General features: G+C 40.7%; 4 protein-coding genes across 5 annotated transcripts; 3 read left to right on the forward strand and 1 right to left on the reverse strand.

Moving 5' to 3' along the window:
* Window positions 1-1,652: 1,652 nt before the first annotated feature.
* On the forward strand, window positions 1,653-5,569 carry cfap99 (cilia and flagella associated protein 99; the record flags this gene model as incomplete). The annotated part of the gene is made up of 15 exons (XM_079286495.1): window positions 1,653-1,766; window positions 1,840-1,984; window positions 2,071-2,165; window positions 2,273-2,379; window positions 2,448-2,625; window positions 2,807-2,887; window positions 3,199-3,267; window positions 3,433-3,522; window positions 3,622-3,698; window positions 3,995-4,199; window positions 4,365-4,506; window positions 4,598-4,749; window positions 4,832-5,037; window positions 5,128-5,296; window positions 5,433-5,569. 15 exons carry the CDS (start codon window positions 1,653-1,655, stop codon window positions 5,538-5,540), a joined length of 1,938 nt encoding a protein of 645 aa, XP_079142621.1. The 3' UTR covers window positions 5,541-5,569.
* Window positions 5,570-6,541: 972 nt separating this feature from the next.
* Window positions 6,542-11,308, forward strand: LOC306790655 (uncharacterized protein). The gene is made up of 9 exons (XM_079287092.1): window positions 6,542-6,671; window positions 7,964-8,137; window positions 8,256-8,394; window positions 8,507-8,595; window positions 8,892-8,955; window positions 9,530-9,618; window positions 9,728-9,840; window positions 9,947-10,103; window positions 10,546-11,308. The coding sequence occupies exons 1-9, from the start codon at window positions 6,623-6,625 to the stop codon at window positions 10,701-10,703; spliced, it is 1,032 nt and encodes a 343-aa protein (XP_079143218.1). The 5' UTR covers window positions 6,542-6,622; the 3' UTR covers window positions 10,704-11,308.
* Window positions 11,309-12,432: 1,124 nt separating this feature from the next.
* Window positions 12,433-13,965, forward strand: mrpl35 (mitochondrial ribosomal protein L35). Its single transcript, XM_079286321.1, has 4 exons — window positions 12,433-12,514; window positions 12,702-12,867; window positions 13,137-13,281; window positions 13,719-13,965. Exons 1-4 carry the CDS (start codon window positions 12,484-12,486, stop codon window positions 13,905-13,907), a joined length of 531 nt encoding a protein of 176 aa, XP_079142447.1. The 5' UTR covers window positions 12,433-12,483; the 3' UTR covers window positions 13,908-13,965.
* A 57-nt stretch (window positions 13,966-14,022) lies between these two features.
* Window positions 14,023-21,842, reverse strand: reep1 (receptor accessory protein 1). Of its 2 annotated transcripts, XM_079286275.1 has the most exons (8): window positions 21,734-21,841; window positions 20,109-20,181; window positions 19,944-20,020; window positions 19,674-19,794; window positions 19,145-19,258; window positions 18,754-18,916; window positions 16,765-17,006; window positions 14,023-15,925 (listed from the first exon to the last, which is right to left on the reverse strand). In XM_079286275.1, exons 1-8 carry the CDS (start codon window positions 21,763-21,765, stop codon window positions 15,854-15,856), a joined length of 894 nt encoding a protein of 297 aa, XP_079142401.1. In that variant the 5' UTR covers window positions 21,766-21,841; the 3' UTR covers window positions 14,023-15,853. The 2 variants fall into 2 exon arrangements, with proteins under 2 accessions (XP_079142401.1, XP_079142402.1); XM_079286276.1 differs by lacking the exon at window positions 16,765-17,006 and having other exon boundaries at window positions 21,734-21,842.
* Between the last annotated feature and the right edge of the window lie 785 nt (window positions 21,843-22,627).

Genomic DNA, 22,627 nt, shown 5'->3' on the forward strand with positions numbered 1-22,627 from the left:
GTGACTGGTTGTTTATGTTTGGTAAGCATCCCCTCCAGTCATGTTTATTTCTAAAATAAATACTGGACTTTCAATAATGTGTGTGTCTGTTATGGGTTTTCCACGAAAACGCTGAATTACCCAGTTAAAAAATCCTAAATCCTAAAATGACATATAGGCCTTCTCTTTCAATTTCAAAATGTTGACTCCTGGAGAGAAAAATATCTTCTACGTCACTGAAAAGTCTATTCTGTGTATTTGTGTGGTGGATGTTTCAGGTTACCACGTCAAACGTGTGAGTTATTGGACCATGATTGGTTTCCAACATAGTTGTGACTCTTGACAATCATGCTTTTCTGAACACGTTTTAAATTCAGATTTGAGGTCAGCACAAAGAAACCTTCCCTCTTCAGCAGATGAAGGAGTTTGTCTGGTGTCAAACTCTACATCATTCTGCACGGTGACGGTCAGGCCTGCAAGTACCGGTAATTGACAATCAGGTTTTTGAGCAGAGGGGGATTTAAATTCACTCAAGGTTACTTTGCAACAGAAATGTAAATTGTGTTGGGCAACTCATTCTTGACCAGGGCAACAGGAGGTGGCCAAGGTCCACTCAATGGCTCTTGAATGTTAAATTGCAGCACACAGTCTCCATCCACAGAGAGTTCACAGCTAAGTTTGCTCAGTTGCAACGAAAAAGTAAACCAATAATTCTCATCCGTCATGTTTTAAGACTTGAGCTTGACCGTTCATTCCCACAGCTCAATCTTTGATTGAACATTCACCTTTAAGACAGATAGGACTAAACATATTTAGTCTGTTGAAAGTATACATTTGAAATGTAAATTTGTGACCATATGATGACAATCCATTGAATTTCTTCACCGACAACAAATGAGTTTATGTTCATCGGATTATGGCTGGAAATCAGATGAAGCCTTGAGACTAAAACCCTCATTTTGCATGTGATTTGTTCAGTAATCAGCCCCCCCCCCCCCCCCCCCCCACAACACACACACACTAACCCCTCAAACTCTGACGTGAAGTTACTCACTTTTCCCTGAAGTTACTTGTAACAAATACACATCGTCGTTAATCTCGATATAATTGCCAGCATGCATTCCCTCTTTCCTTGACGAATTCCTCACGTCAATCTGCTCATTCGCAACATTTCCAGCAGTCCGTGAAGGCAGCGCACGGCTCGCCCAGACGTCACACTATGATACGTCATAATGATTGTTACGGCAGCCAACAAAGGATCAGACTGCCACACTGTTAATCTGCACACGTTGGATTAAAGCCTTGAAGCTCTTATTACATGTTGTACAAAAAAACAGCCGAATGGTAAAAACACATGTGTTAAAAAACATCTGTTCAGATGTATTTGGACACTCCCTGTTTTTGCAAGGCTCTCCTCATTTAACAAGCTGGGATACATTTCTGTTTACGATAGTGTGTTGCTAAGCAACGACTAAACATGCCAACGGTTTGCGCTGAAAACAGGCGTTGCACTTTCTTTAAAATAGCACGCATTTAGTTGTTACTCAGGTACCGTTCGAAGTCAAATGTTACTTTGTACACATTCTGTTGCCCTGCTGTATTTCTTCAGGCTTTTCTGCAAGCAAAGACCTCTCACCACAGTCTCCCACTAGCTTTCTGCAGATCGATACGAAATGGCATCGGGCTATGGATCACTTGCCAAAGAGGCCATTGTGCTGCTCGATAAGTTCAGCGCTGGCAGGCAGTGTTTGGATGACTTCATGGAAGATGTTTCAAAGGATCTGCAGGTAAGGTTAGAGTCAGATCAGTGCTGCTTGTGCTGACACCTGAACGTCTCATTCATCAGGATGTGTGTCACAGATCATGGCTGCTCTGCAGAAGAAGTTCATACTTGATGTCGTTTCCGGATGCATTGAGCACAAAAAGTTACTGGACGTGGTTATCAATGTCTTCTATGGCCAGAACGGGAGATGCTTATCCAGAGGTGACCGCAGCCAGTTTGTCAGTAAGTCAATAAACTAAACTTTCTAAATTATAATCCAAGTTTGCCACTGACATGCATTGATATAGATTGAATATGCTGTTCTTCAGTTATCTGTTACCTCGCCACCTTTTCTCTTGATGACCTTGGACTTCAGCGTTTCAGCCACATTATCAAATCTCTGGATGTCCAGAAGATGCACACAGTAAGAAACTCTCAAGCAGCAGTGTATGTAGTTGCATTGGAAATAACCAGCAATCAATAGCTCCATTGCTGTGGCCTCGTGTAAGTGTGTGTTGTGTTTGGCTGTAGTTCCTGACTTTCTTCTTCACACATCTCACCACGTGGATACAAGAGGAGTGGAATAGTATCTATGATGCTGCCTATGTGGAGGAACGCTGGATTTACCCTTTGCTAAGGTAAAAAAAAAAGAAAGAACCAATGTTTTTACAAAGGCAAAGACTCAGTGCATATTATTGTCCATTAGATGGCGCCCTGAGATGGATATTCTCTTGGACCAGCTTGTTGTCAAAATATCTCACGGGAATCAGGTCATGAAATCCCCAATCAAAACCACTGAGCCCCAGGAGTTCTCTCTCACCAAACCTAAACCTCTGCCTCTGCCTGTGCCTGAGCTCATTCCACAGCAGGAAAAATCTAAACCAGTAAGTCTCATCTACAGTTATATTCAATATTTTCTTCAAACATTGCCACACACTGTTACTTGTTACTGTCTTACATAGACTACAAACAAGACATTAAGCTGTATATATATATATATATATATAAATTATATATATGTATGTGTTGAGGTTGCGATGGACTCAAAAGGCTTTTGTTTCACAGGTGCCAAAAAGCACATACAAGGCTCCAAAAGAGATGCAGGTGATAAAGGAGATCAAGCAAAAGAACCATCAACAGACTGTGGTAAAACATTTGCTTTTAACATGATCGAGGCTCATGACATCTAAAAGGCAAAAATATGGTCCGTCGCGTAAACGTAATACAAAAGAAAACAAGTCTGACAGAAAGACAACTGACATGAGCAACAATTAAACAAAACAGACACAAATAGCATTACAGCACATTCAAAACACAAAAAAAGATGTTTTCTAAACTATCATTTTTTGGAATTAAATTCTGTCAATGTGGCATATACGAGTGCTATCATAGTGTCATGATGAACACGTATTCTTTACATGCCTCTGTAATGATATTCTTCTTGTTTTTCACGAAAGGAACTGCTCTATGAGGCAAATATGAAACAGTTGAGATGTGCAAATCCACATAAGTCTGAACACACCCAGGTAGGGGCTGTTGTCTGTGTTTCACATGGATTTCCAAGGCAACGTTATTGATTCATGACCGAGTTACTTATATAGAGACGGAAGGAGAAACATTTACTGTTGAGTGAGTCAGCAGACACTTCAAAGTCAGTTCACACTTCTAAAGAACCTTCATTTGTCTTGCAGAGAGTGATGTCTCAGATTAAGAAGGACTTGGATTCAAAACTCAAGTTCAATTCATTTCATTCCTCTGGAGTACCACCCTCCAGTAATAAGGTGAGATCTTATTATCTCACCTGCTTCAGTGCATCAGTATGATGGTGATGGATGTCAACTCATGTAGGCGTAATATCCACTGACATGTGCTTATTGTAGCCCAGCAAGCTCAACAACGCAGCCATCTTGAGGCAGGGGGCGCTATTTGACCGGCAGGTGGAGGAGGAGCTGCAAAGGTGCAATATTTACCTGCCAATGCTTGATATATTTTAGTGGGATTATTCATCTGCACATAATCCGTATCCTGCACAAGACAGTACTCGAATGAAATGCCAAAACGATTTGAATCTGAGCAACATTAAAATGATACTTTGCCCACTGAGAGTTTTGATAATACTTGTCTATGATGTGTGGCTGAATTGTCTCGTGACGTAGTGCATTTGTGATACGTTCTCAGGTCTGTCCCGCCAAGAGGATCTTTGATCTCCTCAAATAAATTAAGTCATTTTCTGCACTTGTATTCGTGACACAGAATGGAGCGGCTGGTGGAGGGGGCACGTGAGCCCTCGTCTTTCCTCCAGGCGCAGAAGGAGATGCGCGAGAAGGACCTTCAGGAGGAGCTGGCCATGATTGAGCGCAGGCGTCTGGAGGGACGCATCAGTTATGAGGAAGGAGCTATGGCCCGTACACGCCTAATGGAACGCAACCAGAAGACTGCTCAGCTGAAGAAGGAAGAGGTGGGTAAACATCCCTCGACAACCAATAACAACCAGCACAGAAGATTACACAGTACTTTAAAGTGTGTGCCTGCTCTCTAAAAACACCCTTTAAGATGTCATTTGAAAGGGATTTACATTAATGCATGATTAAAATGTTTTCATGGTTGTTTTCTTTTCTTTTAGACAGCTCAGCTGATGAGGAGATATGCTGAGAAACGGCTGCAGGAGGAAAAAGAAATGAGAGACTTGGTGCAACAAGTGGCAGAAGGACACAAGAACTCAAAGACAGCTAAAGAGAAGTTACAGAAATTCAAGCAGAGTATAGGTAGGCCCTCCGCCTTCTTGATATCACATGTGATACAGTGAGACATCACTTTTTCCTTTTCATTCTCACCAATCTCACGCAAATTCCACAGTGAAAGAAGTCGCAGAGCAAAGACGAGAGCTACTTCATCAAGCACTGGAGGAGGCACAAGCAGAGCTCTGCAGAAAATTTGAAGTGATCCGTGAAATCCACGCCATCGAATCTCTTCCTCATTTTAGAGTCAGGAATTTTGACAACACAGAGGTGAGTGAAGGAAAGCATCTAACATTTGAGCAGAATGTTCCCTTACTTCTTGAGTCATGGGGAATCTGCTGTCCCATGTCAGTCTGCAGGCCATGAGCTGATGGGAGAGATGTCCCTGGTGGAGATGAAGGAGCGTCTGGGCCTCCTGAGGGAGGTGCAGCAAACAGAGCAGCAAGAGAGACGGGAGCACATCCTGGAGGAGAATCTGAACAAGAAGCAGCTGCTGCTGGATAAGCTGGACACAATCAACCTCCACACAAGAGCGCTGGCACAGGCTGCTGCCATCAGGTCAGGAACATGTTTGGCTCTGACTTAATTATGGTCAGGTGGAAAAACGTGGGGCTGAAACATATTCATGATAGTTTTGACACGTTGCAGGAAAGAGGAGAGGAAAGCCAGGCCGGCGATGGTTCAGGATGAGACAGTTTTGGCTCTGCAGAAGAAGCTTGAGGAGAAAAAACTAGAGCGCCAAAGACTGAAGCAAACTAAAAGCAAGAAGCCCCAAACCTCTGAACAGGCAGCAGCACAGACAGGGACACACACCAAAGTGAGTATGAAATCCAAAACAAAGAGGAACTGACTTCTCTCAGTAAGCAAGTTGTAAGCATTGTCTGGTTTTGTTGGTGTTGGCATTTTTCTTGCTTGGAGCAGTAAAAAATTGTCTCTCTTTCTTTTACTGCCAGAAAAGCCTGCCAGTGAAAAGCTGGGAGGAATTGGAGCTGAGCTTAGAGCGTCACCTCCAGAAGGACGCTCCTTATGTTGTTCCTCAGACAAAAACATTCAAGACATAAATATGCACAACATGCGCCACAAGTCTGTGAATGTTTTATTTGTTGCAACGAATGAGAATGAAAAGCTTTTCATCTTTTGTCACTTCATTTGACACATTGCACATTAAATTGCTGTAAAACTGTTTGAGTGAAACATGATTTATTTCCACAATTGTTATTATAATGTCTTGTGGGTTTCCTGTGAGAGATTATACTGGATTGTGTATCTTGACTTGTAATACGTAAGTGTTAAGTTGTGTTTTTATGTCCGATACATGTCACAAATGTCTCCCCAAAGTGCGTTCCACCCACCTGTGGCATGAAAAGGGAAGTGGACCTTCAATTTATGACGTATGAAGAACATTTCCCTTCCCAAAAACAATGTTGGTGTTATTTCTGTTGCGTGTATATTATGGTAACAAGTTACTGTACAAAATATCACTCATGATTACTCATCGAGACTATGCACAAATGTCATCCCCATTGAAAAGCAGAACTATAACAAGTATAGCACATATGACAGCAAACCTTTTTAAGTTGTATTTTTTACAATGCAATATCATTTGTATCTAAATATACACGCATTACTACATGTATTTGTATATTAAAAATTATTTTACTTACATAAGGTCCATAGAAATGTAGGGGGAAATATTTTTTCACAATAATAAAATCGGAATTATTAATTAATGTATCAAAAAATACGATTTCAAATTGATAATGATTTGTAATAATTGAATAAATAGGAATAATTGTCTTTGTAAAGGTTTACTAATAGATTTGAGTCATTGGCATATCATACACTGAACAACACATGTGAATTTAACCACACAAGAGGCAGCGTCGCCCCTGCTGGCTGTTCCGTGTAACAACAAGACATCTGTCTGAATTCGGCCCATTCTCCTCAGCTTTTCACTGTAAAGCAAAATCACATGATGTGTATTTTGTCATATGACACACTGATACGAGGACTGATCCCTCTGCAAGCGAGCGTCACAGTCGTCCTCTGTGAAAAAAACAAAGGCAGCTCGGGCACTTGTCCGGGATGAGATGCTGGAGCCTGACATTGTTTGGTGGTAGTACTCGTCGATCATATTTGGAGGATGGACTGCCGGGGAGTTCTGCCTGCAATATGCGCCGCTTGTTTCATGGGTAAGTTCTTCTTCGACAATAGCTGCTGTCATACTGCAACACACTAGGAAAGGTCCATGATAGAGAGATGATTGAGATATAATAAATACCACAGTGTTATCTCGCCACTTAAAACATGAAATGTGATTGTAGCTCATTGCTAAACTTATTATAGAATTTTGTTGTAGATTAAATAAGGTATAATGCACTATACATGGAATAAAAAGGCATGGAATGACAACAACTAAATGTGAAATGTATGACAAATATACTTTCTACAATATAAGTTCATTATTTGGAAAGATTTATCATTATAATCGTACTTTCTTTTTGCACCCAAACTTTCTCGTGAAAACTGGCAATGGAGTGAATGTACTAGCTTACTGTGTTTTAATGGTGGAAATGATACTGATCTTATGGCGTCTCGCTGTATTATAACCTCTCTGTAGGGACTTCATCATTTTGCTGACATAAGAATCTGATCCTGCCAAACATTCAGGATTACAGCATTTCTTTCTGCCAGTTCAACAGAAGTATGTGTCTAAAAAGTTTGAGTAAGAAATGTTGCCAACCCAGAAAGCCAGCGATATCACATGACCCCCTTTCTGAATAATTGCATTTCACGAGGAGGGTGGCTTGTATTCAAGGCAGCACTTCAGCACATGGCTAATGTGATTACTACTACAATATGGGATCTGTTTCGCTGATGCGCCTATACCTGTTGTCCTCACTTTCTCAGTGGTCAGATGAAGTTGAACGGCATACTTAAGATTTTGTGGCGTGATTTAAGATATCACAATGACACAGCTATCGTTGGAAGACTTTTATATGAGAAGAACCACCTGCAACACTTTTTGTTTTTCATATCTTGGTTGTGGTCGGTTTGGATCCATGTTCAGCGCATGTTTGAGACGGAGGGAGACGGATCTACAGTGAATGTACTTAGATCAACTATTTACCACTAGAAGAAGAAGAAGATTTTACTTTGGTGATTTGTATTTTTATGTGTGAAATAGTGAGCAGAAACAACAAAAAATAGAGACCAGTGAACCAGTGAAGCAGGCAGAGATTAGAGGGGGAGAGATCAGAGTTAGACCAACATGCAACAAAGGTCCAAAGCTGGATTCAAATCAGGGACGTTGCAGTTCATGATTAGGCCCTTAACCTCTACAATGACCAGTACTACCCCAATTATCAATATGTTTATTCATTAAACAATTGTAGACAAATGAAATAGTGGAGTTTGCGTTACAGCCCTGTATCAGCCCACTACAGGAAGAAGATTTGAAACATCCAGTGTGCTTCTCTTCCAGGCATGGTGTTGAGCCAGACCACACTTACCCCTGCTGTGATAAACACCACTCCCATCGAGAATGTGACCAGTCTGACCGTAACACCCGTGATTCTCAGCAGCACGACCCCGGGCTGCTTTGCATTCAACACTTCGACTTGTGAGCCCTGTGCACCGGGATCTCAGTACGACAACAGTGAGTCAGCAGCCATGTTATCTGACTGGAAGCCCCAATTTTAACACGTCTTACTGCAGCAAAAAAACCTGAAAAAAGTAAAGTAAAAGATAAGAAATGTGTCTCTGTCCCTCCCCAGACACCTTGCTGTGTGCTTGCTGCTCTGACCCTGGGCTGTGTCTATTTCCTGGAGCATGCCTGCCATGCACCACAGGTTTCTATCAGCCACTCGCAGGACAGCAGCAGTGTCTGCCCTGCAACCGGGGCTTCTACACAAAGTAAGGACACAGATTGTGCCAACTAATTATTTTACTTTGTGTTAACTACTCTACTGTGTACTTTACTGGCCAATTCCGTGTGTATTTTACACTACTTTACACTCCTGCACAGTTTTACTGGAAGTCCACTATGTCACCCCTGCCGTCCTGGATCCTTCAACAATAACACCGGCAGAGACAGTTGCTCAACTTGTTCACCAGGTGTGTTTGTTTAGCTTTCGACGAAAAACTCAGTTCTGTTGTAAATCAGTAACATGCATTCAGAAAAAAAAAATATATATATATATATATATATATATATATATATAATATATGTATAAGTAAAATCTCTTTACCACATCAGCTTTACAATCTTGTGAATGGATAGATTATCTAGATATAAAGATATATGATTTATAATTTAAATGCAATGATCTGAACATTGTTTCATAAAATCTAAAAATTGAGAGAAAACACGAATCACATGTGTTGAGTTATTTTCTGTCTGCCGCTTTCAGGTTTCTTTTCATCGCAGCAGAGCTCGACTTCATGTGCACCATGTGCACTGGGACGTTTTTGCAAGTAAGTCGGAGTTGTCACCAGGTTTCTGCTCCTATTTCTGTGTATTTTGTTGTTAGTAACTAGGACTGAATCAGTGTGGAGCGTTCGTAACTCACTCACTTATAGAACAACATCACATGATTTTCCTCCCATGGTTCTGTTTGGCAACACAGACTCTCTCTCTCTGCCCCAGCTCTTTACCGTGTTACATTTAATCTTAAGCTTCATTCAGTGTCCAAACCACTGTCATTTGACATACATGGGAAACATTGAATACAGGTGAATAGGGTAAAAACAACAACAAAAGCAACATCAGATATTACCATGTAACTTCTCCAGTTGATTGTTTACATTGAGACAATACTCGTAGAGTCTCGCCTTAAACTTTCAACAGCAGACCTACGTCAAACCATTGCTTATATGTTCGTCAGCAGTGTGAAACCAAACTGCAACAACAGCTCGAAACTAAATCCGTTTTGACATTTCTCAAAAATGCCTCGAAGTTACTTGTGGCAGCCGTGAAAACCGCAGGAGGCTAGTTTGTCCATTTACAGCCACAAATAAGCGTCTCTCTCTCTCTCTCTCTCTCTCTCAGCTCCGTTGGTTGTAGCCAGTGCCAGATGTGTCCTGGCGGAACAGAAGCTCTACAGACTGCAGCTAGAGACTGCACACCATGTCGACCAGGTAACGTAAACCCACAGGGCCTTGTTACTGTAAGTCATGTTTGTTTATAAGTGGCTCATGAAAAGGGGAAGCATGAACATCCAATGAGGTGATATCTGGTTTTGAACAGGCATGCACAAGGCTCCCCATCAGACTATGTGTCAAATCTGCGGGAGTGGCTTCTTCCAGATCCACTGGGGCCAGGAGAGCTGTGATGTATGCCCAGATAACCACTACTGCCCCGTGAGTACTGCACCCTCCACACTCTGCCTAACAAGAGAAAATACACCTGTGTGTGTTGGACAAAGTTTCGGCGTATGTTTGGTGACAGAGCATGTTGTCCTCTCAGAGTCCAGACGTGAACCCCATTCAGTGTCCCAGCGATGCGTTTTGTCCTGAGGGCAGCTTGTCTCCAGGCTACTGCATGGAGACTTTCTTCCGCAAAGAAGGGGACACTTGTGAACTGGCCCCTGTCACTATCGCTCTTTTAGTTATAGGAGGAGGGGGTGAGTAACACCTAACTATCCAGTATGTTTTCCTGATATTCCTGAGCTTCTTTCAAAATGCATCTCTACTTAACACCATGTTACAGGCATTGGATTACAGTTGTGCTTTTCAAACTGATTGCCTCTATAGTTGACAAGCTTCAAGCGGCAAACTCCAATATTTATATAATCCTATTACACACAAAATATTTTTCGCTTATTTTTCACTTGTTAAAGGAAATGAGCAAAGATGAAACAAATTAAATATACAGTGGAACTTCAAGTTTAATAACTGTCACAGAAACAGTAGCACTTTCCTTTTTGCACACTGAGACTACTTCATGTACAAATGACAGAATGAAAGTCATGCCGACATATCAATACTCTCGTTGTGTATTTATAATAAGCCCGACTGTAGATTCCCTGTAACATCCTCTGGTGTTTTTTCTCTCTCTTTCCTCAGTGGCCCTGCTCTTCATCATTTTAATGGTTGTACGTCGACGGAAAGACCCTGATGGAGAGCTGTCTGTAGCCCGAGCTCCATTACTACGCAAAGAAAGACCTCAGGGTCGATACTATGGGATCCCCTGTGATGCACAACCCGTATATGCTGGCTGGTGAACCAAAGGACCGCGTCTTAGCTTTCTCAAGTGCTTGGTGGAACAAAAGCAACAGAAGTCTTATTTTCATATGGGTCCCAACCAAAGACAAAAGGACTGATTGTAAAACGCTGCACTGGTGCCTTGAAAGCACTGTGACAATCCATCATCTTTTTTACGAAGTACATTTGAATATATTATTGAGAAACAGAAGATTTTTGTGAATTCTTGTAGTTTGACACTGTTACAGTTGTCCCACTCAGCGACAAACACGCTCATTTGTAAACTAGATGATTGGATTGTGAGAGGTATGCTGGAACGGTGAAAACGAGATGCATGCCGTGACCTGGTGGGAACCTCCCTCTCTTATGAATAGCACTTTTGTTTTTACAGCGATAACTGATTTACTTTGCACTTAAGTGATGGTAGACTTGTGGATGCCTCCATTAACTCGTAGTTCCACCGTTACAGAGAGGTGTACATAAACTGTGGTTGGTGCCTTCTGCTTTTTAATGCATTCGAAACATCATGTTGATTCATTGATACCTTTGCTTAATGTTTTTCATCTGCTTTTTAAAGGTTTTATGTTTCAAAAGAAAATAAATGCAAATGTTGAGTTGAGCTTAATTCCACACTGTTCTGTACTCATTTGAACCATATTGCAAACTTTAAAAATGAAGAAAATAAAGAAATGTATATATGTGACAAAAAAAAACAATAACATTAAACTGTTACTGTTCCAATTTGTAGAACAACATTTAATGGAACATGATTTAACTAATTCACCACATCCAACCTCTTTGGTCATCATCAAAAAAATCGCTGCAAATATTTTTAGTGTAGGTACATATTTGAACCTCACCGATTTTGCTTCTTCTTTGGTATAATCAGCCCATTACAAGTATTCTTAGTAAAGCGATCGAGTGTAACAAACTCATGGAAATCTTTAATTTGCTTATGATGTTTTTGGGAAATGCTTTGAGGAGTTTTTGCCCTTTCGTTTTGTATATCTGTGATGTTTTGATACAATCAGAAAAATCCAAAGTAAAGGTGAAGGATGCTGAAGCACAATTGAGAGGTTTACTGCACATTATAGGCTTTTCTTATGGCAGACGTTTTTACATGTCATAGAAGGACAGGATTAATTAATTAATAACATTAACGTCTGCATTTAATTTCCAGATCCAGGCCAATTGAGCTGTACCCTCAAAGGGAATAAGTCATGTCATGCTATGACAAGTGAAACAATCTATCCATACAGTGGATACTGCAAGGTTTACCAGACAGAAAAGGCTGAGAGAAGTCCCTCTAATAAGACTGGTTTGGTCACACAGCACTAAACAATTCTTTCCACATAATGTCAACATCCAACAGGAGACTGTGACAACCATCTCTGGATCAGATAAACATGTTTACAGAGTGTGACAACCATGAAAGTAGAGTATAGAAAGACAGATACAGCTGTACAACATGTTGGGCAGTTTATTATATGCCTATAACAACGCATCATATGTTACAAGCTCGTGTTTAAATAACATCATTTAAGTGGCAAATAAATGTACCGGGGTCAAAAGTACGATAATTCCCTCTCACATTAGGCAAATTAAATGATACGGCAGCAAAGAACAACTACCACAAAACTGTACTTTGCTGTTTTTGGATTGCTTTTTTAGATATGTTTAACCGACGCACTGATTCATGTCTCACCAGTAACAATTGCTAGGTGGCGGTAATGTCTCGTTAATGTTGGAAACGACAACGTTGAAGTTTGTCCAAACAGGGCTCCGTACTTAAGCGAAAACATGGCGGCCGCCTTGGCCAGAAGGGTGTCCGGTGTGTATATACATTTTGACTCTCGTACCATAAATGTTTAGTAATATGTCCGTCTGTTATTGCACCAACCTTTGAAATCGTGTAGTTTGTAACCACCGGTTGCCCGTGAAGTTGCTACAACTAGCACCAGTGCTGGGTTTTCTGTGACTCCTCTCATGTGTTTTCATGTTGTCCTTGTGCTTCACAGGGCTGCTGAGGCCGCTGTCGGTCTCTCTGTGCTCCAAGGCACCACAACTCTGTAAGCTCTCCAGCCTCATCCGGCTTCCGCCTGTCTACAGCTATGCCGCAGCCGCTGTCCGCGCTCCTCTGCGGGCTGCAGCGTGTCTGACACCCCGGTACAACATCCTACAACGGTAAAGGGCCAGAAGGAGTCCTCGTGCTCATAGTAATAGCTACTGTCACTGCTTCATATCACACTGAATAACGTTACATCAACACATGATACGGCTCCCTTTAAACTATACTGGAGTGAAGTGAGTAATCTCAGAGAGCAAAATATCAAAACCTGACCAAATGAAGCCAACTTATTTGTTATGATATATTGTTCCGTAATTTGAGTGAATTGAACCTTCTTCAATAAACCCTTCTTATGCTCCCTCTCTGCTTCTTTGTGTTGTTGCAGGGTATTGCCACTTATTCCCAGTCTGACTCATCAACCAAACAGAAGTCTGACGTATTTCAGTCTGAAGAAGGGGAAGAGGAAGACTGTTAAATCTGTGACGGACAGGTTCATGAGGCTGCATTGTGACCTTTGGATCAGACGCAAAGTACGTGTCTTTAACTGCGAACTGCCAAAATCACTGATTTATTTTCTTTCCTAACGCCCATCCTACCAACTGGGGTTTTTCTACAACTTTTGTTCCTAATAACTTCATTTCATTGTTTTCTGTTTTAATTGGTGCCCTAAAAACACCAATGTAGGATCCCATTCAAGATGAACCAGTTGTCTTTAAATAAGATAAACTTCTATCACACACTGTGAAGGGGATAAAGGGCATTCTGTTGGTCATTTTGGAGCAGACAGATGCAGCAGACACAGATTTCCTTGAAGAATAGATTTTTTTTTCAGATGACATTAACTACATACCTAATGTTTTGAGGAGAAATACATGAGCATTTTAGCGATGCTGGTATTTTCTTACAGCAGTTTTGGGGGTTAAAAGCACTGTTTCCAACCTGATTTATTGTTTCCGTGTGTAAACAGGCTGGATACAAGAAGAAACTGTGGAAGAAGAGTCCTGCCCGAAAAAAGCGCCTGAGGGAGCATGTGTTCTGTAGCAAAACACAGAGCAAGCTTCTGGATAAAATGACAACCGCCTTTTGGAAAAGGAGGAACTGGTTTGTTAACGATCCATACCTGGAGTACCACGATAGGGTCAACCTCAAACTGTAGTTTGCTTATTCGTGTAGTGACATCTTGTTTTCTGTTTAAATATAATAAAATCGTTTGTCTTAAAGTGTCCTTTATTTTTAAATGCTGTTTTAAGACAAGAAAGATGAACACACAGTCAAAGTTTTGCTTCATATTTAATGGCTCGATTTAAACAGAAATCTTTAACCTAGTTGGAACAATGAATTGACAGAAGTGAACCATCGTGTCACCACTTCACTGCTTTTTGTTTTATATTTCACAATCAAGTTGAAATTGAAGTAATTTGATATTCTGGCCCGCCAGAACAAAGATTCTTAGGGTCACTTAAGTGGCGTCTCATGAATAAAGTCCAAGTGGTTCATTTATCAGTAAATAAGACGTTATTCATATATATAGGTACAGCCAACGTGTGTACAGTCGTTACATTTCATATTTTCTACAAAGCAAACAAAAAACAGTTAACCAGCAAGGCATCTTAACAAAATCATTTAGAAAATCAAATTTTCATACAAATTAATAACAAACATGCAATGATGAGTTTCAATCTACGCACAAGTATACAAATCTGCTACTTAGCAACATGTTTTTTTTCTCTGTTTTGCTTTGCATGAATTTTGACAGAAGGAAATCCCCTTCAGCACTAACACTTATACTACTCACGTTAAAACACATCAGATTTTTCCTTTTTAAGGGTTTTAACCATTTATCCATTAAAAGGACATTTTATGTGCGTAACAAGTGTATCTACAACATCAGAGTGAATGACGTGTAAACGGAGCAGTTGTACCTGAGAAGCTTTCGTTTCAAACTTCAAACCACCCTAAATGACACAGATACCACGATGAAAAGGATAAATCTGCAGCAGACGTCCAACGCGGTGATACTTTGTGTAAAACGTTGCTGTGATTCAGGATCAGTGAATTAAGTACATAATGAAAACAAAGTATCACCATGCGATGTTAACTTCAATGCAAGTTCGTAAACCTGCAAAGAAATAAAGTCACTCCTAAAAACAATAAGCAAGTAGAAAGTAAGATCGTTGGGTTTAGTGTTGCTCAGTTAACAGCAGAACACTACACAGTGATTTCAAACATGGAAAAAGAACCATGTGAAGATACAGTAAATACATATTTTTTCCTAGTTGACCTTAAATTGTCAATTAAATGACAAAATGTGCCGACAAACTGAACAGTAGATTGTCAAACAGTCTGCTTTACCAAGGAAACCTCCTGCAGTCGTGACTTTATCTGCGACGCAAATGCTTTTACTTGTTACAGAGTAATTCTTTTTTGGCCATTTCAGAGTATTAAGGGCAGCAACTTTATATTCGAAACATAGTGCAAAATGATTGTTTAATGTGAACATAGTTGTGATAGAAATATTGTCTGCCATTTCATAATCACAAAGGTACGTCGTCTCATCTCGGAATGGGTTTTTGGGTGATTCCTGGATACCTTAACGTGACAATTAATCAGTCCAGAATTCACAGAAGTTTCTTGATATTGAATGGGGTAAAAACAGCCTTTTCTTTTGATCCTTGGCTTTTAACACACTCTCGAAGAATGACCATGTCACTCTCAATGCCTGCTTAATTACTCAGTGACAGTACATTCTGTTAAATAAACAGCGTACTAATAACTGGGAAGACAGACATGCAATTGCCTACCCAAACCTGATATAGAAAAACAATCAAATCAGAAAGATGAAGTACATAAATACAGATACAATCACCCACAAACTCAAAATGTCTATCAGCCTGGAGCCCATTCATTCAGTTGTACTATCTCAATGTCACAAACGTCAGTGTTTTTAAATCATGAGCCATATACTATATATAGAAGGGTCATCATAGGTCACTTTGGTAATACCTTACTCCAAAGCAAGGCTGCTTTAGTCATGTAGCTTTTGGCCATTCAGTATTTTTACTTCTTGCAGCAAAGGCAGCTGGAGGAGTCTTTCGGACAGTTTCACATGGCTTCATTGTTCGAAGAAAGAGCACTCCTGGATCTTGTGAGAGGCCTTAAGACTCTAAGAGGAGGCTGGAAGGGAGCAGAAATGCAAATGTTAGCGAGAGAGCCACAATGAGTTGCACAATATTTAAAAGGATGCTGGCATTATTTTGTAAGTTTCTTATTGTCAACAAATCCCAAGATAAGACCAAAACTAACAATGTGTTAGTTTGTCTCTCGAGACTTTCTGACCTCCACACCCTGTCTGTGAATGAACTGTCTCACTACAAAGCACAGTATTCCTACTAAAGACACACATCTCTAAAAGCATTTAGTTTCATGAAGAAAAAAAGAAACCGTCACATACATACAATCCGTTTGAGTCTATAGCACAGTGGAATAAGCTATACCAGTCTTCAGCTACGCAGACACATTTGTAGGATCAATTTTTTTTTTTTTCATGGGATTTGTTGACAGTCAAAAAATATAAATATCGCTGGTGTTATCCTTATAACAGTGCCGCTTTATTCAGCATCACCGTGTCAAAGAAACTGATATTAGATGTAGAGATGTATTCATGAATACCCAGTAATTCCAGGGACTGATTATGCAGAATACTGGAACGCAATCCATGTCAATAAGTCAACCATTTCCAAACAAGTGAGCAAATGCAATCATGCAAGAGAAAGATCACACATTCATTTGAACTAAACAATTATCCCACTAAGATCTCAGCACATGGTTCAGCTTCATCAGTGCAGGACTCCTATTGGCAGCAAGACTTTCCACAATTGCAGAAGTACTGAACCATGATGAATTATTTAGCTACACAGCAGCAGAAATTAGTGAATCGGTGAGTGAATGACCACACTCAAGGGGCAGTTAGAATCAGGCAGCAGCTGAGCAGCCGCGTTGACGAGGCAGTATACCTCAGGAGCCTTCTTCTTAGACAGCCTGAGCTGTGGAGAGCTTGATGCTGCCTGCACCCCTTTCCCCGCCTCCTCAGGCTGCTCCGGAGCTGGAGGAGCGGGTGTGGAGGACTCGGGTGTCAGTGAGGGTGTAATAGTGCTGGATTCAGACTCGGAAGGTGAAATGGTCTCGGACAGAATCTCCTTGGAGTCCCATTGGTCCAAACCCAACATCTCATACTCAGTCATGTCAACATCCTGTCCTGTACCGTGAAAGAATGTCGATGGAAGGGATGAATAACATGTCTCCTGTCTATTCAATTAAAAGCTAAATACTTTGTGTAATTGCTATAGAGTGGCATGTGATTATTTTTGTCAGCGGGGGATTATGAAAGTTCATATCATAATGCATTATCATTCTGCAAACCACAGAGCAGAGGCCAAATAGGAAGTTATGATAAGCCGGGGCCTGTTCTCTTTTTAGTATATGCTGAATTATGTCAACTGTCAATGGAATGGACAATGCAATGACAGCAGAAGGCCCAAATATATATATTTGACAATATTGTTCAAAAGAAGTTTAAAAATGCACAAACGTTTTAAGGGACAGTTTTTGTCATATCTATTTTTCATATTGTCAACAAATCCCTTGAAAAGACCAAAACCAATGATGAAATGATCCTTACAGCTTATCTTCTGTAAGATAGTTGTCCAAAAACGAATTAAAAAAAACTAAATGGGCAGTGTAGTTTATTTTGAGTCAATTCCACAATCCTGCTGCCATAAATACTCACTAAAGCACCAAAATATGTATTAATCCGCTGCTGAAAATAGTCCCCAATAAATGACCTGTTCATTCCTGTTCAATCAATGTCTCCTAAAAACTACAGTGGTCAGCTGTTTTAGGAAATTACTGAGCATTTAAAAAATGAAATGAATTTTATGACCTGCTTTTGATTTACATGTTCAGTGGGAACCAATGGGTGTGAGAGGCAAACAGAAACATGGCTCGTTAATGGGATCTGTTCACAGTAAAAAACAAAAAACAAAATCTAGAATAGCACCAAACCTATCCTTTAAATTAGAGGGAATACATAATGGATTATGCTAAAAATGGATTGTCCACAGGGGTGACACACGGGTTAGGACAGCCTGTTGGTCAGGGGACAGCATGTGCAAAACGGGGAAAGCATCCCTCCAGACCGTCTATTCTAGCGTCAACCATCCATAATTGAGTGGAGGCATAAATAGACAACAGCTGTTAATAATATCCTCAGATATTAACAGAGATAATCTCAATTCAATTTTTTAATCAAACCTTAACTTCAGTCCACTGTAAGCAGTTGTGTGTAAATGTTGTGCTTTTTTGAACAAAGCAATAATTATCAGATGAAAAACAAGACACCCCATCTAGATTAAAACAAACAGCAACTGTGTCCACATGATTCAATTCAATTCAATTTCAATTCAATTTATTTTTGTATAGCCCAAAATCACAAATTACAAATTTGCCTCAGAGGACTTTACAATATGTACACATTTGACATCCTCTTGTCCCGGAACCCTCACATCAGAACAGGAAAAACTCCCCAAAAAACCCCTTTAACGGGGAGGAAAGAGGAAGAAACCTGTGGGAGAGCAATAGAGGAGGGATCCCTCTCCCAGGATGATGTTAAACTAGGAACAAATCCCCCCAGCTACATGCCAGTTTTATCACAGGGTGCCTGGCGTCCCTGTGAGGCCTGACCTGCTCCAAACAGGAAGGCAGGACTAAACTCGGGGGCCACTCGGGAAAGCAGACGTTCTGAACAATATCTACCAGCTTGAACGAGCTTGAAGGCAGGAAGACAGAAATCTACAAGATAATCTTTCTTTTCACAAACAAACCAGTCACTGCTATTGCATTATAATGGCGCCATTGTGGCTAATATTCTCAACTCTACAACAGAGTTGTAACATGCCTCCGTAACGCTGGGCTTTTCTGTAATTGCCGGAGTAATGTCTGCTCACCCTTGTTGTAGCTCTCCGACTTGCTGCGCATCATAGTCTTGGTCCTATGCTGTGCTGCTGCAGGCTGCGTGGTGTCGGGGCCGGTGTTACCGGGGTCAGACTGATAGGAAGACAGATCCTGCATGCTGAAACTCCTCAGTCTGTCTGACAGGACCCCTTGGCTCTAGAACAGGTTACACCAGATGATAGTGTCAGCAGCCATGTGTGACAATTACAGCATCATCTTTAGGGGTATAAATAATTTGATACCAACGTCATAGGATACTTTAAAACTCAATAAGCTACTTTATTATGTGAATAGCAAACAACATGACAGGCTTGATACTCTATACCGTGACCTTCTACTGTACCCCCACGTCAATACAAAACAAATATCCAAAGTCGGCATTACCTTTGTTGCAGCCATGACTGCAGCTGTGGCAGCAACATTCAGCCCCTTTCTCCCAAAATGCACAAGTGTGTCATAGCTTTTGTCCTTTGCTTGGCAGAGATACTCATCAATGTCCTGAAACAAGGACAAAAGAATAAATCATGTGACCATTGTGTCTCTCTTTATCATCATAATACTGTATGCATAATATTTTATGCGTTGATTTGATAAGTGTTTCTTATGTTGCTTGATTGCGTTGCTAATCTTCACCAACTCGCTAATGCGTTTCCTGAATCAGATGCAGAGGGAAAAGGAAAGGAGAAAGGGAGGAACATGACACTTCCTCTCTCCTGTCCTGCAAACACATCTTCGACAGCTAAAGTGGAAAATTGAATTGGCACAAAGGCACTTTTGTTCTCAGCTGCAAAGCTCAAATTCTATCAGTCACATAACCATGCAGAATAATTTAAAGTGAATATTTTCGCCAAAGCCTTTCCTTGAACTGCAACAGGAAGGAAAGGAAGGTAGAAGAAAGGAAAGGGCTTTTCACCTTTTCTTTTGAGGAAAGCGTAGGATGAACGAACTTCCTGTATAGCACACTGGAGCCTTTAGTGTAAGGGGACAGCAGCCACACCACAAAGGCTATCTTCAGTTCATAGTAGAAAGGAATCCTGAAATAAGACACACAATGATGGAGCCACTGGTACAACAAAGTATCATAAAAACATGGTTTACATGTCAGTGACAAAATGTAGTCTGTGATGTGAAAAGACTCGAGAGGTATAACATTGAATAAAATGAAATCTCTGAAGTGACTTACCAACAAAGAAACATGTCTGTAAACACTTCCACAGCAGTGAAAAGGGCAAATATTATCCAGTACATCATCCATTTCACCTAAAATATAGCAAAGCAGTTGAAGAGAGTTACACAAGGTGTTAGTCACATAACACCTTGCCTGACATCATCTCTTTAAAATACTCACGTATTCTTTCACATCTTTTGACTTCACAGCTTTATAAGAGGAGTACGCCGGATATAGCGTCCCAAACACAAGTCTGAAAGACAGATAATGTGCCCATCAACTCCAGGAACAAATCATTTAACAATGCAGTCCAACAGATATTTCAAATGTGCATGAAAAACATATCAAATCAAGACATTTTAAATTAATAAATCTTGGTTGTGGACAATAAAGGCTATTATGGTAGATATTTAAAATTAGAACTAACATATCAAATGTATTTCTGTCTTCATAGATCCATGTAAAAATAAGTAGAAATACTTTTTCTGTTTCAATGCATATGTTTATATTTTTATCAATGAGCGTTTGGAGCTACAGCCCACATAACTTGGATTGATTATTGATGGACAGGTGGTTGTCACGTGAGCTCAAGGTAAAACAGAAAAAGGTGCAACAGCTTTGTCCTTCCAGAAAGAAGCTATTAAATCAGCGATGCAAAGTCATATCGCTCCTTGGCTGATTTGGCTAAACAACCTGTCCAGGTGCTTAACTTCAAGCCATGAGGTAAAATTAGCGTCCATGTGTTTTCTTCACATTTATTTTCGCGTGTGTAGACCCCTGTGCTGCTGGGTGACCCGGCAGAGACTAGGACCCTGCTGAAGTGCTACAGCCAGGCAACAGCTGCGAGCGACCTGATCAAATTACTACTGACCCACATCATGTTGCACCTCTCCGGCCTAACTGTGTCTAACAGAGTTAAGCAACACAAGGACACTCAAAATAAACAGATCCTCTGTGGGAGACGCAACAGATTGGACCCAAAAATGAACACTCACACAACCACGTTGTGAACAGCCAGGGCTGAGTTCTCCGAAACAAGGTCTTGCAACCTAAATTGAATTGTCTCACTATTTTGGGGTCGGGCCTGCTGTGTGGGTATACTCCACACGGTCTGCAATTGCGCTGATTCATACTTTGAGCATGGTAAAAATAACCACAACTTCAATGTCGCCCCCGGTTTAAGCATTTCAATTCAAAGCTGTAAGATAATATATCGCCAAATATGCATAGATGCCATATTACATGAACAACTTGCATTGTAACCTGAGAAGGCTGACCCATCCCTTTTGTTTTTTTTCCAATATGGGACATCAACAGAGAATATAGCGCCACTCAAAGACCGCTCCTGTTGTTCAGTCACCTCGCGGCTCAGTGACATTTAGCTTTCTGCCAGTGAAAGACATCTCTGATTTCTGGATCTGACTCATATTATCATTTCATGGATGACAATGGATTATTCAGCCAATCACGTCACCTCTTTGTCTGTAATTAAAAAGGCAGCTGATACACATAGAGTGTGAGGATTGCTGAGTCTACACAGGCCTAGCTCAGCATTGCTGCTGCTGAAATGGCAAAAGTACAATCCTGTGGAATTTGGACTGTTTTTACAAGCAAAAAAATAAATAATAAACGGGCGTCTGGTCTCCTCACGCACTGACGTCTGATTCGGATTACATAGACAATTTGCGGGGGCTTGCATAGCGCGCGGCTCACAGTGCCGTCAATGAGCGACTCAAATACTTGCAAAAAACGGGAACCACAATGTATTATTAATCTACGGGAAGAAATAATAAAAAAGTACTCACACCACAAGTCTAGAGATGATCCAGGAGACCATTGCGCTGGAAAGGAGTGGACACGCTGTGTGCGGGGAGGAGTTTCCTCCAGATGACAGGCGCGTCCAGGCTGCTGCGTCTGAACGCACACAGGCAGCAACGTGATGCAGGGGAAACCATAACTCATATCCATAGATGGCAGTGTTGCATCGCACAGACACTCAGTATGTCTGCTGGGTAAAGGCGACGCTGTCTGGTTTAACAAGTGTGTTTAGATGTGATATGATTGTATGCGTTATTACTGGTTGGCTTGGAGGCAAATATTTTCTGTTGGGCCTGAACATCTGTTTCGAATGCATCACGTGGGTAGGGGTGAAACCACGTTATTTATCACCATCGATACATCTATTGCTTATTTGCTTGATTAATAATTTTAGTAAAAATGTCTATCACAACTCCCTAAACCCAAGTGACGTCTTCAGATTGATTGATTTGTGGGACCAACAGTCCAACACCATTCGCCCATTCATGTCCTGTCAATTGACTAATCTATGAATCAATTAATTGTTTCAGTGCTACATGTTATAATATAGCCAAATATAATTTACTAGTGTAATACAGCTCTTAATGGGTATGAAATCTCTCAGCAAACCTGGAAACACCTGCTCCATTAGAGCTACAGTACCTTTGTCAGCATGTGGCCTATATACTGAAGCCAGAGAACAGAGGCACGGTTTTGTTAAAGTACAACAAAAGCTGCAGAGGGAGTGCTGCGACTAGTTGAAATATAATCCTTTTGTCCATTCTGAATGGCTTAAAAATAAGGGTACCAGAAACGCTTTACATTTCCTGCCCTTCTTAAAAAATACTCCACATATCAATGTAATATTACTGCCATTGTCCGGTGAAATATAAAGATGAATT

Source organism: Melanostigma gelatinosum (genome assembly GCF_949748355.1).
Source record: "Melanostigma gelatinosum genome assembly, chromosome: 16".
Classification (NCBI taxonomy): domain Eukaryota; kingdom Metazoa; phylum Chordata; class Actinopteri; order Perciformes; family Zoarcidae; genus Melanostigma; species Melanostigma gelatinosum.